Here is a 20494-nt window from a genome sequence, read left to right as displayed (position 1 = left end):
GTCCTCTTTAGCACAGCTTTCTCTAACGCTGCTGACTGGTCATGTTGAGACTGTGTTACAGTAGTCCTCTTTAACACAGCTTTCTCTAACGCTGCTGACTGGTCATGTTGAGACTGTTACAGTGGTCCTCTTTAACACAGCTTTCTCTAACGCTGCTGACTGGTCATGTTGAGACTGTGCTACAGTAGTCCTCTTTAACACAGCTTTCTCTAACGCTGCTGACTGGTCATGTTGAGACTGTGCTACAGTGGTCCTCTTTAACACAGCTTTCTCTAACGCTGCTGACTGGTCATGTTACAGTAGCTGTCTTCATCCTGTCTGTGTGTCCCAGGCAAAATGCTGTCGGGGGAGGAGGAGGGGTTGGAGGACGACCCTGAGAGGGCAGAGGTCACCACCGGGGCCTTTACAGGTGAGACACAACAGAATACAGGAACGTCACCATTCATATCACTCAAGCTCATTATTATTGTTGTTGTTATTTATTATTATTAATCATTATTAATATTGTTGTTATTGTTATTATTATTAATCATTAATTATTATTGTTGTTGTTATTATTTATTATTATTGTTGTTGTTATTATTTATTATGAAGTATTTATTATTATTTTTAATTATGTATTGTTATTTAATTATGTATTGTTATTTAATTATGTATTGTTATTTCCAGGGGGCCAGCAAAATTAAGGCAGTTTATATACAATTTTAAAACATTACAATACATTCACAGATTTCACAACACACTGTGTGCCCTCGGGCCCCTACTCCACCACTACCACATATCTACAGTACTAAATCCGTGTGTGTGTGTGTGTGTGTGTGTGTGTGTGTGTGTGTGTGTGTGTGTGTGTGTGTGTGTGTATGCATGTGTCTGTGCCAATGTTTGACACGACTGTACTTTCTCTGGACGTAGAAAATGCTTTTGATCGTGTTGAGTAGTAATACTTGTGGACAGTATTACACCATATGGGTCATAGATGTGATTCTAGAAAATAAAGGAAAGCCGCACACTCTAAGAGCTCAGATGCAAAAATGTAATCACCAACGTTTCGACAGCGAAGCTGTCTTCATCAGGGTATCATCAAACACTGCGAGATGAGTCATTTATATAGTGTCAAGAGACACACAGGTGTTTGTAATCATGGCCAAGTATGGCCTAATATCATTGGTTAACTGAAATATAAAAAAATGGCATACAAAGAACATACAAAAAGACAAACAAATGGATAGCATACGATCATAGCATTTGTAGTCTAAAATGTATCTAACAAACAATTACAATGGCAAAATCACAATTATCACAAGAATGGCTTCAGATCAAAGTCTATGTTGAGACCGAAGGGAGCAAGGGTCTTTAAATTAAAGATCCAGGCAGCCTCTCGTTTTAACAATAAATGATCAAGGTCACACCCTCTCCTAGGGAGGGTGACATGTTCGATACCAATATAACGCAGAGACGAAATCGGATGGTTTGCTTCCAAAAAGTGGGCGCAACTGGGTAAGTTAAGTTTTTGCACCTAATGGTGCTACGATGCTCTGAGATACGTACTTTTAATTCACGCTTTGTTTTACCCACATAATTTTTACCACAAGGACAAGTTATAAGATAAATAACTGCCTTAGTGGAACACGTAATAACACCTTTAATTGGGATAGATTTCCCTGTTTGGGGGTGTTTGAAGGATCTACATTTATAAGTGCCATTGCATTGAGCACAGCCATTACACTTGTAATTTCCATCCAGTATGGGCGCAAATAGACGTTGTTCAGGAATATCTTGGGGTGGTAAATCAGAGTGTACCAATTGGTCTCTGAGATTTCTTCCCCGCGAGAATACGACCAGGGGAAGATCAGAAAACACATTAACTAGACTATCATCATATTTCAGAATGTGCCAATGTTTGTGAACGATTCCTTTAATTTGTTCAGAGCACTTTGAATAGCGGGTAGTTAGAAAGCAAGAATGCCTCTTTTTGCGAGACTGACCTTGAAAAAGGTCATGTCTCGTTTTGTTTTGAATTTTCTCAATGGCAATATTAATCTGATCATTGTTGTACCCCTCTCCTTGAACTTATCCTGAGTCTCAGCCATATTTCTGTCGAAATCTGATTGTTTAATACAAATTCTTTTGATTCGACAGAATTGGCTGTAGGGCAAACTATTTTTCAAGGGCAGTGGGTGACAACTGTCAGCCCTCAACAAACTGTTACGATCAGTAGGTTTCCTGTAAAGATCAGTGTATAAAACATTATCTTCACACAAGATCAGAAGATCAAGAAAACTGATTTGACGTGTATCAGATTGCATAGTAAATCTCAAATGTTCAGAACAGGAGTTAAGAAAAGCATAAAACGCCTGGAGCAGTTCTGCATCACCCCTCCATAGAACAAAAATATCGTCAATATACCGTTTCCAAATAATGATGTTAGGCAAGAAAACATTTTTGAGAGGGTTGAAAATGGATTGTTTCTCCATGTAACCCACATACAAATTAGCATAGTTAGGAGCCATGGGGGATCCCATAGCAGTACCCTTCGTCTGAATAAAGAAATCATTTAGAAACATGAAGTAGTTATGTGTGAGTACTATTTCAGCCAATGTTACAATGCAGGCACTGGAAGGTAGCTCATTAGGGTCACTTTGCAGAAGAAAATGTTCCATGGCTTCAATACCGCCCTCATGTGGAATATTTGTGTATAACGACTCAACATCAAAAGTAACTAACAAGGTGTTCTCAGGCAGAGGATCAAGAGATTCAATAATAGAGATCATACTGCTGGTGTCCTTTACAAAGGAGGGGAGCTGTTCTGCAAGTGGTCTAATAAAAAAATCCACAAAAGTAGATAGAGGGGCCGTTACTGCATCAATGCCCGCTACAATAGGGCGCCCTGGAGGGTTTGTAACATTCTTATGTAATTTCGGCAAAGTATAGAAAGTGGCAATTTTAGGGTGTTGAATGGCCAGAAAGTCATATTCTTTTTTAGTTATCTGACCAGAATTTAAATAACCATCTAGGACAGTAAAGATAGTATTCTGAAATTGGGAAGTAGGGTCACTTCTGAGTTTCTTGTAAAAGGTGTTGTCAAGCAGTTGTCTATGACACTCATTTACAAAAGAACGTGACAAAATCATTGTTTCGGAGTCCCTTTTTGACATGCCGGGAGGTAATTCTGACCTCTCGAAAGAACTGTTATATTTATCTAAGCGTCAGACGAGAACGCATTTACATATAGTCACTCTTAGTGATTCCGTACGTCAAGGCATTATTCCACGGGGACTCAGGTGGCAAAAAGAGCCATCATTGGGACAGGGCACAGATGATTTCTGGGAGCGCTGGTGTGCCATCCTGAACAAATGCTCTATTGATTTAATGACATTAATTGTTGACCAGTTGAAAAAGGATTTTAGTGAAATGGATAATACGATTAAAGACAAACGCACAGCTCTACAAACAGCTGTTAATGATGATGTCATATTCAATGAACTGATGAAAACTAACCAAGCGCTCCAGGACAAGCTGTCTACAGAAATAAAGGAACTTAAAATCAAGAAATTCAACCAAGACAAAAAAGATAAGGCCGAGGATAAAGTCTACTTCTGGAGAAACCCTGACAAAGGAGGTCCTGCTCCTCCTCTCCATGGCAGACGCAGGAGGGATGACACTTACTTTGATCCACACCCGTCTGACCAACACTCTACAACCAGCGCCTCATCGGCTTCCAGTGGTAGTTTTTTATTCAACGAGAGACTGGGCCAACGGAAGGGCGCAGGTGGCCGCAGGCACGCGCATCGACGAGATGCCGCACCCGACGGGGTAAGAAGAAACGACTATCAGAGGCAGAGGAGACCGTTCACACGGTCCCAGAACCCACGGGACTGAGTGTCTTTAATTTATCAGTAAGATATTGAGCCCTGCCCATGTCTCTTTGCTTAATAAAGGTTTATCTTTTGTGCCTACAACACAGTGTAACGATTTTGACGTTAAGGTAGACATGTTCAAGTTTTTTAGAAACATCCGTTTAAGGGAATACTTTAGCTCCCCTAATCCTGACACTTCTATTGAACCAGTAGGTTACTTACCTGTACGTACACCGACTCCTTTTAGAAGCAAGTTATTTTGTACCTCCAGTCAATCGCAATCACTCTATCGAGACATATTGCAGACTTGTTGAAAAAGATGTTGCTCATCTCCTTAAGAATAAACAGGACTTCAAATCTTTCCATAATTTATCTAAGGATGAAAAACAAGCTTTGCTTGATTTACAATCCGATACGTCAGTCCTTATTCGTCCTGCTGATAAGGGTGGGTCGGTTGTACTCATGGATAGGACAGCTTATGTAAATGAGTGTCATAGACAACTGCTTGACAACACCTTTTACAAGAAACTCAGAAGTGACCCTACTTCCCAATTTCAGAATACTATCTTTACTGTCCTAGATGGTTATTTAAATTCTGGTCAGATAACTAAAAAAGAATATGACTTTCTGGCCATTCAACACCCTAAAATTGCCACTTTCTATACTTTGCCGAAATTACATAAGAATGTTACAAACCCTCCAGGGTGCCCTATTGTAGCGGGCATTGATGCAGTAACGACCCCTCTATCTACTTTTGTGGATTTTTTTATTAGACCACTTGCAGAACAGCTCCCCTCCTTTGTAAAGGACACCAGCAGTATGATCTCTATTATTGAATCTCTTGATCCTCTGCCTGAGAACACCTTGTTAGTTACTTTTGATGTTGAGTCGTTATACACAAATATTCCACATGAGTGCGGTATTGAAGCCATGGAACATTTTCTTCTGCAAAGTGACCCTAATGAGCTACCTTCCAGTGCCTGCATTGTAACATTGGCTGAAATAGTACTCACACATAACTACTTCATGTTTCTAAATGATTTCTTTATTCAGACGAAGGGTACTGCTATGGGATCCCCCATGGCTCCTAACTATGCTAATTTGTATGTGGGTTACATGGAGAAACAATCCATTTTCAACCCTCTCAAAAATGTTTTCTTGCCTAACATCATTATTTGGAAACGGTATATTGACGATATTTTTGTTCTATGGAGGGGTGATGCAGAACTGCTCCAGGCGTTTTATGCTTTTCTTAACTCCTGTTCTGAACATTTGAGATTTACTATGCAATCTGATACACGTCAAATCAGTTTTCTTGATCTTCTGATCTTGTGTGAAGATAATGTTTTATACACTGATCTTTACAGGAAACCTACTGATCGTAACAGTTTGTTGAGGGCTGACAGTTGTCACCCACTGCCCTTGAAAAATAGTTTGCCCTACAGCCAATTCTGTCGAATCAAAAGAATTTGTATTAAACAATCAGATTTCGACAGAAATATGGCTGAGACTCAGGATAAGTTCAAGGAGAGGGGGTACAACAATGATCAGATTAATATTGCCATTGAGAAAATTCAAAACAAAACGAGACATGACCTTTTTCAAGGTCAGTCTCGCAAAAAGACGCATTCTTGCGTTCTCACTACCCGCTATTCAAAGTGCTCTGAACAAATTAAAGGAATCATTCACAAACATTGGCACATTCTGAAATATGATGATAGTCTAGTTAATGTGTTTTCTGATCTTCCCCTGGTCGTATTCTCGCGGGGAAGAAATCTCAGAGACCAATTGGTACACTCTGATTTACCACCCCAAGATATTCCTGAACAACGTCTATTTGCGCCCATACTGGATGGAAATTACAAGTGTAATGGCTGTGCTCAATGCAATGGCACTTATAAATGTAGATCCTTCAAACACCCCCAAACAGGGAAATCTGTCCCAATTAAAGGTGTTATTACGTGTTCCACTAAGGCAGTTATTTATCTTATAACTTGTCCTTGTGGTAAAAATTATGTGGGTAAAACAAAGCGTGAATTAAAAGTACGTATCTCAGAGCATCGTAGCACCATTAGGTGCAAAAACTTAACTTACCCAGTTGCGGCCCACTTTTTGGAAGCAAACCATCCGATTTCGTCTCTGCGTTATATTGGTATCGAACATGTCACCCTCCCGAGGAGAGGGTGTGACCTTGATAATTTATTGTTGAAACGAGAGGCTGCCTGGATCTTTAATTTAAAGACCCTTGCTCCCTTCGGTCTCAACATAGACTTTGATCTGAAGCCATTCTTGTGATTATTGTGATTTTGCCATTGTAATTGTTTGTTAGATACATTTTAGACTACAAATGCTATGATCGTATGCTATCCATTTGTTTGTCTTTTTGTATGTTCTTTGTATGCCATTTTTTAAAATATTTGAGTTAACCAATGATATTAGGCCATACTTGGCCATGATTACAAACACCTGTGTGTCTCTTGACACTATATAAATGACTCATCTCGCAGTGTTTGATGATACCCTGATGAAGACAGCTTCGCTGTCGAAACGTTGGTGATTACATTTTTGCATCTGAGCTCTTAGAGTGTGCGGCTTTCCTTTATTTTCTAGTGTTCTACTCCGCTAGCCAGCACCTCGCCTTTAAAGGTGTGCGTTTCTCTTTTTTGTAGATTATTCATAGATGTGATTCAACTTCTATATGCCAAATTCTTACTGCTATGCTTGTGACTGGCAACAATTTGCTCCGTCCATTTTGGCTCTATCCCGTGGCACACGGCAGGGCTGTCCGCTCTCTCCTCTGTTATTTGCCTTATCTTTAGAAGCTGTTGTCCAGACTGTCCGCCGATCCACTATTCACGCACCGGTCATTACACATGACACTAAGCATTACATCTCCCTATATGCAGATTACATTTAGCCAGCCCTCCAAAATACAAAACAATCTCTACCTCATATTCTTGACATCTTTAATGAATTTAGCTCAATTTTCAGGCTATAAAATCAACTGGGTCAAGTCTGCTCTTTAACCTCTAATTAACATGGGAGATTATCCAGCACTCGGTACCCCTGTAGTAAAACAGTTTACATACCTGGGAGTTGATATCTACCCCACAATCAAACCCATAATTACAACAATATTCTCACGTGGTGTCAGATCTCCGAAGATGGACAAAATTTCCAAATTAATTCCAGTCACGAATCTCTATTATGAAGATGAACATCCTTCAACGCCTTTTCAACGTTTTGAGCTCTGTGCTCCCTCTGTCACCACCGACTGGATATTGGAAGAAATTACACTCCTCAGTCTCTAAATGTGTCTGGCAAAGTAAACCTCTTTGCGTTTTAAACGACTGACCCTGAAAAAGGCAAAAGAGCGTAGGTGGCCAAGGCCTTCCAAAATTTGGAAGTATTCTAGTCATTTGTTCTTAGCCCTCTCGCCACGTGATTTGATCTAGATGTCGAGGTGCCCTCGGCGTTCCATAGAGGAGAACCTACACAGGTTGCAGGATCTAGATGTCGAGGTGCCTCGGCGTTCCATAGAGGAGAACCTACACAGGTTGCAGGATCTAGATGTCCAGGTGCCTCGGCGTTCCATAGAGGAGAACCTACACAGGTTGCAGGATCTAGATATCCAGGTGTCTTGGCGTTCCATAGAGGATAACCTACACAGGTTGCAGGATCTGGACCGCTCTGACATTTCCTAGAGATACTCTATCAACAACATTTGGTGTCTTAATAACACATAGGCCATCTCTGTCTGGCGCACCTTCCGAAAAGTTATCTGAAACCAAAATCAATTCGCTCACAATCCTACTCCTTTGTTCCACGATTAGGATCTATGTTTTTTTTTTGGGGGGGGTGTGTGACGTCCTATATCCTTCCATCAGTGGAGTGACGAGGGTGGGGGGTCAGAGGGTTAATGTGACTCATTAGTGTTTTCTTTGTACTCCTCTGTCAATATAAATGACATGAAAAAAGATTTAATCCCCAAATATAATACTGGATCTAACCCTTACTAACTGAAAACTACAAATACTCAAACCAGGGTTGTATTCATTAGGGCATGCACCAAAAAATAACCAAATCATTTCAACCTCTTTTCATCTGACCCTGGAGTACTATTTGATCATACAATAGGCTTGAGCAGGGTATGGCATACTAACCCCTGTTTGTTTTATTGAAAGATGAGGTTGAGAGAGGGTGATGGTTTAATGTGTCTCCCACCTTGACTCAGCCTCTGTCGTGGGCGCCGACGCCACCGCCCAGGTGGTCGACATCATTACCCAGCAGCCCCGTTCCTCACAGCATGCTCTGCAGCCTGGCGAGTCCGTGGACCTCAGTGGTGCCGCCTCGGAACAAGGAACGACTGCCCTCGGGACCTCCGGAACCATCTCCGGCGGCGAGGGAGGGGCGGGGACTCCTGAGTCGCCCAATGACAACGCAGTGGATGAGGACATGCTCAGCCACAGCTCCAGCGGGGCTAACGTTACCCCGGAAACGGCCGACTACGCCACACCGGAGAACGCGGAGATGCCCGACGGGCCCTTGCTGGGTCCCCTAGGGGACCCCTCGCTGCCCCCGAGCGCCGACTCATCACAGACCACCACAGAGGGGCCGGACTCGGCCGTCACGCCTTCAGACGTCGCTGAACTCGTAAGTCTGTCTGCCATGTAGGAGTTAGATTTATTATTAATAGAGAAGTATTTTGATTGATTTACTAGAAGCGAACACACTCGATTGTCCTCCGATGTTGCTGATCTGGGGGATTAGAGATTGGAGCTAACCATAGAATTAGACTCAGTAGAATGGACAAGGTTTCCCAGACCATGGAGCTAACCATAGAATTAGACTCAGTAGAATGGACAAGGTTTCCCAGACCATGGAGCTAACCATAGAATTAGACTCAGTAGAATGGACAAGGTTTCCCAGACCATGGAGCTAACCATAGAATTAGACTCAGTAGAATGGACAAGGTTTCCCAGACCATGGAGCTAACCATAGAATTAGACCCAGTAGAATGGACAAGGTTTCCCAGACCATGGAGCTAACCATAGAATTAGACTCAGTAGAATGGACAAGGTTTCCCAGACCATGGAGCTAACCATAGAATGAGACTCAGTAGAATGGACAAGGTTTCCCAGACCATGGAGCTAACCATAGAATGAGACTCAGTAGAATGGACAAGGTTTCCCAGACCATGGAGCTAACCATAGAATTAGACTCAGTAGAATGGACAAGGTTTCCCAGACCATGGAGCTAACCATAGAATTAGACTCAGTAGAATGAACAAGGTTTCCCAGACCATGGAGCTAAGCATAGAATTAGACTCAGTAGAATGGACAAGGTTTCCCAGACCATGGAGCTAACCATAGAATTAGACTCAGTAGAATGGACAAGGTTTCCCAGACCATGGAGCTAACTATAGAATTAGACTCAGTAGAATGGACAAGGTTTCCCAGACCATGGAGCTAACCATAGAATTAGACTCAGTAGAATGGACAAGGTTTCCCAGACCATGGAGCTAACCATAGAATTAGACTCAGTAGAATGGACAAGGTTTCCCAGACCATGGAGCTAACCATAGAATTAGACTCAGTAGAATGGACAAGGTTTCCCAGACCATGGAGCTAACCATAGAATTAGACCCAGTAGAATGGACAAGGTTTCCCAGACCATGGAGCTAACCATAGAATTAGACTCAGTAGAATGGACAAGGTTTTCCAGACCATGGAGCTAACCATAGAATTAGACTCAGTAGAATGGACAAGGTTTCCCAGACCATGGAGCTAACCATAGAATTAGACTCAGTAGAATGAACAAGGTTTCCCAGACCATGGAGCTAACCATAGAATTAGACTCAGTAGAATGAACAAGGTTTCCCAGACCATGGAGCTAACCATAGAATTAGACTCAGTAGAATGGACAAGGTTTCCCAGACCATGGAGCTAACCATAGAATTAGACCCAGTAGAATGGACAAGGTTTCCCAGACCATGGAGCTAACCATAGAATTAGACTCAGTAGAATGGACAAGGTTTCCCAGACCATGGAGCTAACCATAGAATTAGACTCAGTAGAATGGACAAGGTTTCCCAGACCATGGAGCTAACCATAGAATTAGACTCAGTAGAATGGACAAGGTTTCCCAGACCATGGAGCTAACCATAGAATTAGACCTAGTAGAATGAACAAGGTTTCCCAGACCATGGAGCTAACCATAGAATTAGACTCAGTAGAATGGACAAGGTTTCCCAGACCATGGAGCTAACCATAGAATTAGACTCAGTAGAATGAACAAGGTTTCCCAGACCATGGAGCTAACCATAGAATTAGACTCAGTAGAATGAACAAGGTTTCCCAGACCATGGAGCTAACCATAGAATTAGACTCAGTAGAATGGACAAGGTTTCCCAGACCATGGAGCTAACCATAGAATTAGACCTAGTAGAATGGACAAGGTTTCCCAGACCATGGAGCTAACCATAGAATTAGACCTAGTAGAATGAACAAGGTTTCCCAGACCATGGAGCTGAACATAGAATTAGACTCAGTAGAATGCAGCGAACCCATCAGTGTTCAGGTTTCTGGTTGGGACCCACTAAATGCCGTTGTTGCATGTGTTAAACACTGAGGCTCACAATTGTTGGCGTAACGTTGCTTTGAATGGGAATGTCCGTTCTTCTAACTCTAATTCTATGGTCTGCCCTCCTCCCCACCCCCCACCCCGTGACACGCAGTCGCGTTCGCGGTTGCCACGGGTGATGGTGGAGCCGCCGTTTGAGGCCCCTCCCTCTCCGACCTCCACCGAGGGTCCAGACGCTTCCGACAGCGACTCTTCCGTCTACTCCTCCTCTTCCTCCTCTACCTCCTCCGCTGCTGCTGCTTCTTCTTCTTCCTCCCTCTCTTCTGGCGCCGACGCTTCCTCTAGCGGTAGTAGCAAGGTGATTGGCTGATTGGTTGATGATGTCAGAGGGGAGGGGGAAGGGAATACCTGGCTGTAGTTCCGTTTTGTTCTTGTCACTCTCGTCCGTCCGAACCCGCCCCCCTTTCCTTAAGACCGGTACGTGCACTCTACTCCCCCCTCTCTCGTTTCCATGGCAATCTGGAGTCAGGGATTTAACCCCTCCTGATTGGTTGCTTTCCCAATCCTTCTTGTTTGGTGATTATTAGTTTTCTTAGAAAGATGAAACTCTTCAGAAATCTAAAACTAATCCCCCTCTCCTTCCCCCTCTCCCCTCGCTCCCCCTCTCCTTCCCCCTCTCCCCTCGCTCCCCCCTCTCCTTCCCCCTCTCCCCTCGCTCTCCCCTCTCCTTCCCCCTCTCCCCTCCTCTCCCCCTCTCCTTCCCCCTCTCCCCTCGCTCCCCTCTCTCCTTCCCCCTCTCTCCCCTCGCTCCCCCTCTCCTTCCCCCCTCTCCCCTCGCTCCCCCTCTCCTTCCCCCTCTCCCCTCACTCCCCCTCTCCTTCCCCCTCTCCTTCCCCCTCTCCCCTCGCTCCCCCCTCTCCTTCCCCCCTCTCCCCTCGCTCCCCCCTCTCCTTCCCCCTCTCCCCTCGCTCCCCCTCTCCTTCTCCCCTCTCCCCTCGCTCCCCCTCTCCCCTCTCCCCTCCTTCCCCCTCTCCTCCCCTCTCCCCTCGCTCCCCTCTCCTTCCCCCCTCTCCTCGCTCCCCTCTCCTCTCCTTCCCCCTCTCCCCTCGCTCCCCCCTCTCCTTCCCCCTCTCCCCTCGCTCCCCCTCTCTCCTTCCCCTCTTCCCTCGCTCCCCCTCTCCTCCCCTCCTTCCCCCTCGCTCCCCCTCTCCTCCCCTCCTTCCCCTCCTTCCCCCTCTCCTCCCCTCGCTCCCCCTCTCCCCCTCTCCTCCCCTCGCTCCCCTCTCCTCCCCCCTTCCCCCTCTCCTCCCCTCCTTCCCCCTCTCCTCCCCTCTTCCCCTCCTTCCCCCTCTCCTCCCCTCTTCCCTTGCTCCCCCTCTCCTCCCCTCGCTCCCCCCTCTCCTCCCCCCCTTCCCCCTCTCCTCCCCTCGCTCCCCCTCTCCTCCCCTCCTTTCCCCTCCTCCCCCCTCTCCTCCCCTCCTTCCCCCTCTCCCCTCCTTCCCCCTCTCCTCCCCTCCTTCCCCCCTTGCTCCCCCTCTCCTGATCTAGTTATCTCTCTGCTTTTCTCTTGTGTTTTCTCTTGTTGGACTATGGAGTGAGTTCTGTAGGAACTGTTAATAACCCACATCATGGTTCCTCCTTTGTGCAGGTTGACTCAAACCCATTTCAGTGTTTTAGTTATAGGGTTGCAAAAATCTGCAGACTTTTCCTGAAATCCTGGACGGGAAGATTTCCTGCTTATTCCCCTCTGATTCCGGGAATCTTCCAACTGGGATTTTGGGAAAACCTGGGAATTTAGGAAAAGTTGCCATAATTTTGCTTCCCAATTTAGAGATCTACCAATGTCCCCTGAATGCTACTCAATCCCAAAGGATGTTAAGCAGTAGACTGGTTATACCTTGTGGTTATACCCGGTAGACTGTGGTTATACCCTGCTGTTATACCCAGTAGACTGTGGTTATACCCTGCTGTTATACCCGGTAGACTGTGGTTATACCCGGTAGACTGTGGTTATACCCGGTAGACTGTGGTTATACCCGGTAGACTGTGGTTATACCCTGCTGTTATACCCGGTAGACTGTGGTTATACCCGGTAGACTGTGGTTATACCCGGTAGAGTGTGGTTATACCCGGTAGACTGGGTTTATACCCGGTAGAAGGTGGTTATACCCGGTAGACTGCGGTTATACCCTGTAGAAGGTTGTTACCTAACCAGCTGATTGTTGCCAGTAACTATGAAGACAGTAGACGTGTTCTTGTCTGCTGAACCAACATACTGGACTGGTTAAGTGTTGATTAATGAACCTCAGTCACTGATGTCTGTCTCTGTCTCTCTGTGTCTGTCTCTGTCTGTCTGTCTCTGTGTCTGTCTGTCTGTCTGTCTCTGTCTCTCTCTCTGTGTCTGTCTCTGTCTCTCTGTGTCTGTCTCTGTCTCTCTGTGTCTGTCTCTGTCTCTCTGTGTCTGTCTCTGTCTCTCTGTGTCTGTCTCTGTCTCTGTCTCTCTGTGTCTGTCTCTGTCTCTGTGTCTGTCTGTCTCTCTGTGTCTGTCTGTCTCTCTGTGTCTGTCTGTCTCTCTGTGTCTGTCTGTCTCTCTGTGTCTGTCTGTCTCTCTGTGTCTGTCTGTCTCTCTGTGTCTGTCTGTCTCTCTGTGTCTGTCTGTCTCTCTGTGTCTGTCTGTCTCTCTGTGTCTGTCTGTCTCTGTGTCTGTCTGTCTCTCTGTGTCTGTCTGTCTCTCTGTGTCTGTCTGTCTCTCTGTGTCTGTCTCTCTGTGTCTGTCTGTCTCTCTGTGTCTGTCTGTCTCTCTGTGTCTGTCTGTCTCTCTGTGTCTGTCTGTGTCTCTGTGTCTGTCTGTCTCTCTGTGTCTGTTTCTCTGTCTGTGTGTGTGTGTGTGTGTGTGTGTGTGTGTGTGTGTGTGTGTGTGTGTGTGTGTAGGTGTTGGACACCAGTGAGAGCCTGTATTCAGGGATGCAGATTGGAACTTTACAGGATGAGGAAGAAGAGGGAGCCGTACCTTCATCACACCCTGAACCCTTCTCCCAGTCCACACTGGGTACGACACACTACACGCGTGCTAAACACACACACACATGTTACATACAGTCACACACACACACCCTGACGTTGTTGTTGTTGTCGTAGCTCTGAGTAGACCCCACCTCCTAGAGGGCAGAGGTCACAACAGACAGGCCTCAGACAGCAGTGTGGATCACTTCATACCAAAGGAGGAACCAGCGGAGAACACAGAGCTGGAGAACAAGGTACACACACACACACACACACACACACACAGAGAGAGACACGGACGCACACCGTACTGCACCTTTACACCGTTACCACCGTTACTACCACCTATACACCGTTACCACCGTTACTACCACCTATACACCTTTACACCGTTACCACCGTTACTACCACCTATACACCTTTACACCGTTACCACCGTTACTACCACCTATACACCGTTACCACCGTTACTACCACCTATACACCTTTACACCGTTACCACCGTTACTACCACCTATACACCTTTACACCGTTACCACCGTTACTACCACCTATACACCTTTACACCGTTACTACCGTTACTACCACCTATACACCTTTACACCGTTACTACCGTTACTACCACCTTTACACCGTTACCACCGTTACTACCACCTATACACCTTTACACCGTTACCACCGTTACTACCACCTATACACCTTTACACCGTTACTACCGTTACTACCACCTATACACCGTTACCACCGTTACTACCACCTATACACCTTTACACCGTTACCACCGTTACTACCACCTATACACCTTTACACCGTTACTACCACCTATACACCTTTACACCGTTACTACCGTTACTACCACCTATACACCGTTACCACCGTTACTACCACCTATACACCTTTACACCGTTACAGACAAACATGGATCAGTCTTTGGGTGACAGTATGTTATTTATAAACTGAAGAGATTTAAAGTTTATAATATCTTATATAGTCTCCTAATGACGTCAGGTAAACCCCCACTAATTTATAATATCTTATATAGTCTCTTAATGACGTCAGGTAAACCCCCACTAATTTATAATATCTTATATAGTCTCCTAATGACGTCAGGTAAACCCCCACTAATTTATAATATCTTATATAGTCTCCTAATGACGTCAGGTAAACCCCCACTAATTTATAATATCTTATATAGTCTCCTAATGACGTCAGGTAAACCCCCACTAATTTATAATATCTTATATAGTCTCCTAATGACGTCAGGTAAACCCCCACTAATTTATAATATCTTATATAGTCTCCTAATGACGTCAGGTAAACCCCCACTAATTTATAATATCTTATATAGTCTCCTAATGACGTCAGGTAAACCCCCACTAATTTATAATATCTTATATAGTCTCCTAATGACGTCAGGTAAACCCCCACTAATTTATATCTTATATAGTCTGCCAATGACGTTAGATTAAACCCCCACTAATTTATAATATCTTATATAGTCTCCTAATGACGTCAGGTAAACCCCCACTAATTTATAATATCTTATATAGTCTCCTAATGACGTCAGGTAAACCCCCACTAATTTATAATATCTTATATAGTCTGCCAATGACGTTATATAGTCTCCTAATGACGTTAGATTAAACCCCCACTAATTTATAATATCTTATATAGTCTGCCAATGACGTCAGGTAAACCCCCACTAATTTATAATATCTTATACAGTCTGACTGGTTGTGATTGATTCCACATTTGTCATTTCTGATTGGCTAATGTTGTTGTCAGTCTTATTTTGACTGGTTGTGATTGGTTAATTGTTGTTTCATCCCCCAGCCATCGAGGATAAAGGGTCCGATTGGCCACTACACAGACCAAGGGGCGGAGCCACTGGTTCACTGTGTACGACTCCTTTCTGCCTCCTTCCTGCTGACTGGACAGAAGAATGGTACGGGACCTGTGTGTGTCTCTGACCTGTGTGTGTCTCTGACCTGTCTGTGTCTCTGACCTGTCTGTGTCTCTGACCTGTGTGTGTCTCTGACCTGTGTGTGTCTCTGACCTGTGTGTGTCTCTGCCTGTGTGTGTGTGTGTGTGTGTGTGTCTCTCTGACCTGTGTGTGTGTGTGTGTCTCTCTCTCTGACCTGTGTGTGTGTGTGTGTCTCTCTCTCTGACCTGTGTGTGTGTGTGTGTGTCTCTCTGACCTGTGTGTGTGTGTGTGTCTCTCTGACCTGTGTGTGTGTGTGTGTGTGTGTGTCTGACCTGTGTGTGTGTGTGTGTGACTGTGTGTGTGTGTGTCTGACCTGTGTGTGTGTGTGTCTGACCTGTGTGTGTGTGTGTGTCTGACCTGTGTGTGTGTGTGTGTCTCTCTGACCTGTGTGTGTGTCTGACCTGTGTGTGTGTGTGTCTGACCTGTGTGTGTGTCTGACCTGTGTGTGTGTGTCTCTCTGACCTGTGTGTGTGTGTCTCTCTGACCTGTGTGTGTGTGTGTGTGTGTCTGACCTGTATGTGTGTGTGTCTGACCTGTATGTGTGTGTGTCTGACCTGTGTGTGTGTGTGTCTGACCTGTGTGTGTGTCTGACCTGTGTGTGTGTGTGTCTGACCTGTGTGTGTGTGTCTCTCTGACCTGTGTGTGTGTGTCTCTCTGACCTGTGTGTGTGTGTCTCTCTGACCTGTGTGTGTGTCTGACCTGTGTGTGTGTGTGTGTGTCTGACCTGTGTGTGTGTGTCTGACCTGTGTGTGTGTGTGTGTCTCTCTGACCTGTGTGTGTGTCTGACCTGTGTGTGTGTGTGTGTCTGACCTGTGTGTGTGTGTGTGTGTCTCTCTGACCTGTGTGTCTCTCTGACCTGTGTGTCTCTCTGACCTGTGTGTGTGTCTGACCTGTGTGTGTGTGTCTGACCTGTGTGTGTGTGTCTGACCTGTGTGTGTGTGTGTCTGACCTGTGTGTGTGTGTGTGTGTCTGACCTGTGTGTGTGTGTGTGTCTGACCTGTGTGTGTGTGTCTCTCTGACCTGTGTGTGTGTGTGTCTCTCTGACCTGTGTGTGTGTGTGTGTGTGTCTGACCTGTGTGTGTGTGTGTCTGACCTGTGTGTGTGTGTATCTGACCTGTGTGTCTGACCTGTGTGTGTGTGTGTGTCTCTCTGACCTGTGTGTGTGTGTGTGTCTGACCTGTGTGTGTGTGTGTGTGTGTGTCTCTCTCTGACCTGTGTGTGTGTGTGTGTCTCTCTGACCTGTGTGTGTGTCTGACCTGTGTGTGTGTGTGTGTCTGACCTGTGTGTGTGTGTGTCTGACCTGTGTGTGTGTGTGTATCTGACCTGTGTGTCTGACCTGTGTGTGTGTGTGTGTCTCTCTGACCTGTGTGTGTGTGTGTGTGTCTGACCTGTGTGTGTGTGTGTGTGTGTCTCTCTCTCTGACCTGTGTGTGTGTGTGTGTCTCTCTGACCTGTGTGTGTGTGTCTGACCTGTGTGTGTGTGTGTCTGACCTGTGTGTGTGTGTGTGTCTGACCTGTGTGTGTGTGTGTGTGTGTGTGTGTGTGTGTGTGTGTGTGTGTGTGTGTGTGTGTGTGTGTGTGTCTCTGACCTGTGTGTCTCTCTGACCTGTGTGTGTGTGTGTGTGTCTCTCTGACCTGTGTGTGTGTCTGACCTGTGTGTGTGTGTGTGTGTGTGTGTGTGTGTGTGTGTGTGTGTGTGTCTCTGACCGTGTGTGTCTCTGACCTGTGTGTGTGTGTGTGTGTGTGTGTGTGTGTGTGTGTGTGTGTGTGTGTGTGTGTGTGCAGGGCTGGTCTCTGATAAAGAGGTCCGTGTCAGTGTGAAGGTTCTAGCAGTCAGCTGTATTGGAGCAGCAGCTGCTCTTCATCCTGAAGTCTTCTTCAACTCTCTGTACCTGGAACCACTGGAGGGAGTTTCACAGCAGGGTAGGAACACGACTACACACACTACTACTACTACTACTACTACACACACTACTACTACACACTACTACTACACACACTACTACTACACACTACTACTACTACACACTACTACTACACACTACTACTACACACACTACTACTACACACACTACTACTACACACACTACTACTACACACACTACTACTACTACACACACTACTACACACTACTACTACACACACTACTACTACACACACTACACACACTACTACTACACACACTACTACTACACACACTACTACTACACACACTACTACTACACACACTACTACTACACACACTACTACTACACACTACTACTACACACCACCACCACTACTACTACTACTACACACACTACTACTACACACACTACTACTACACACACTACTACTACACACACTACTACTACACACACTACTACTACACACACTACTACTACACACACTACTACTACTACTACACACACTACTACTACTACACACACTACTACTACACACTACTACACACCACCACCACTACTACTACTACTACACACACACACTACTACTACACACTACTACTACACACCACCACCACTACTACTACTACTACTACACACACTACTACTACTACTACTACTACTACACACACACTACTACTACACACTACTACTACACACTACTACACCACCACCACCACTACTACTACACACACACTACTACTACACACTACTACTACACACTACTACACACCACCACCACCACCACTACTACTACTACTACACACACTACTACTACTACTACACACACACACTACTACTACACACTACTACACACCACCACCACTACTACTACTACTACTACACACACACTACTACTACACACTACTACTACACACCACCACCACCACTACTACTACTACTACACACACACTACTACTACTACACACACACACTACTACTACACACACCACTACTACACACACACACACACACTACTACTACACACACTACTACACACTACTACTACACACACACTACTACACACACTACTACACACTACTACACACACCACCACCACCACTACTACTACACACTACTACACACTACACACACTACTACACACACACTACTACTACACACTACTACTACACACTACTACTACTACACACTACTACTACTACACACTACTACTACACACACTACTACTACACACTACTACTACACACTACTACTACACACTACACTACTACACACCACTACTACACACTACTACACACCACTACTACACACTACTACTACACACTACTACTACACACACACTACTACACACTACCACCACCACTACTACTACTACTACACACTACTACACACACACTACTACTACACACTACTACTACACACACTACTACTACACACTACTACTACACACTACTACACACCACTACTACACACTACTACTACACACACTACTACTACACACACTACTACTACACACACTACTACTACACACTACTACACACCACCACCACTACTACTACTACTACACACACTACTACTACACACACTACTACTACACACCCTACTACTACACACACTACTACACACACTACTACTACACACACTACTACTACACACACTACTACACACACTACTACTACACACACTACTACTACACACTACTACACACACACACTACTACTACACACTACTACTACACACCACCACCACTACTACTACTACTACTACACACACTACTACTACTACTACTACACACACACACTACTACTACACACTACTACTACACACTACTACACACCACCACCACCACTACTACTACACACACACTACTACTACTACACACACACACTACTACTACACACTACTACTACACACTACTACACACCACCACCACCACCACTACTACTACTACTACTACACACACTACTACTACTACTACTACACACACACTACTACTACACACTACTACACACCACCACCACTACTACTACTACTACTACACACACACTACTACTACTACACACACACACTACTACTACACACTACTACTACACACCACCACCACCACTACTACTACTACTACTACACACACACTACTACTACTACACACACCACTACTACACACACACACACACACTACTACTACACACACTACTACACACTACTACTACACACCACTACTACACACACTAGTACACACTACTACACACTACTACACACACCACCACCACCACTACTACTACACACTACTACACACTACTACACACTACTACTACACACACTACTACTACACACACTACTACTACACACTACTACTACACACTACTACACACTACACTACTACACACCACTACTACACACTACAACTACACACACACTACTACACACTACCACCACCACTACTACTACTACTACACACTACTACACACTACTACACACACACTACTACTACACACTACTACTACACAAACTACTACTACACACTACTACACACTACTACTACACACTACTACACACCACTACTACACACTACTACTACACACACACTACTACACACTACCACCACCACTACTACTACTACTACACACTACTACACACTACTACACACACACTACTACTACACACACTACTACTACACACTACTACACACTACTACTACACACTACTACACACCACTACTACACACTACTACACACTACTACACACTACTACTACTACACACTACTACTACACACCACTACTACACACTACTACACACACTTCTACTACACCCTACTACTACACACACTACTACACACCACTACTACACACCACTACTACACACTACTACTACACACACACACTACTACTACACACACACACTACTACTACACACACTACTACACACACTCCCACACACACTACTACACACCACCACCACCACTACTACTACTACACACACACACTACTACTACACACTACTACTACTACTACACACACACACTACTACACACACTACTACTACACACCACTACTACACACACACTACTACACACTACTACACACACACTACACACACACTACTACTACACTACTACTACACACCACTACTACACACCACTACTACACACACTACTACTACACACA

General features: G+C 44.8%; 1 protein-coding gene across 1 annotated transcript in view; it reads left to right on the top strand.

The window, feature by feature from the left end:
* htt (huntingtin) overlaps positions 1-20494 on the top strand; it is a 118730-nt gene that overhangs the window by 30996 nt on the left and 67240 nt on the right. The window contains 6 exon segments of the mRNA XM_045723076.1: positions 332-409; positions 8092-8510; positions 13371-13488; positions 13578-13696; positions 15276-15387; positions 17211-17348. Coding sequence (XP_045579032.1) covers positions 332-409; positions 8092-8510; positions 13371-13488; positions 13578-13696; positions 15276-15387; positions 17211-17348 — 984 coding nt within the window.

The sequence above is a fragment of the Salmo salar genome, chromosome ssa08 (genome assembly GCF_905237065.1).
Source record: "Salmo salar chromosome ssa08, Ssal_v3.1, whole genome shotgun sequence".
In the NCBI taxonomy this organism is placed as follows: domain Eukaryota; kingdom Metazoa; phylum Chordata; class Actinopteri; order Salmoniformes; family Salmonidae; genus Salmo; species Salmo salar.
The sequence above is the reverse complement of the archived record's forward strand: the minus strand, read 5'-3'. Positions and strand labels throughout refer to the sequence as shown.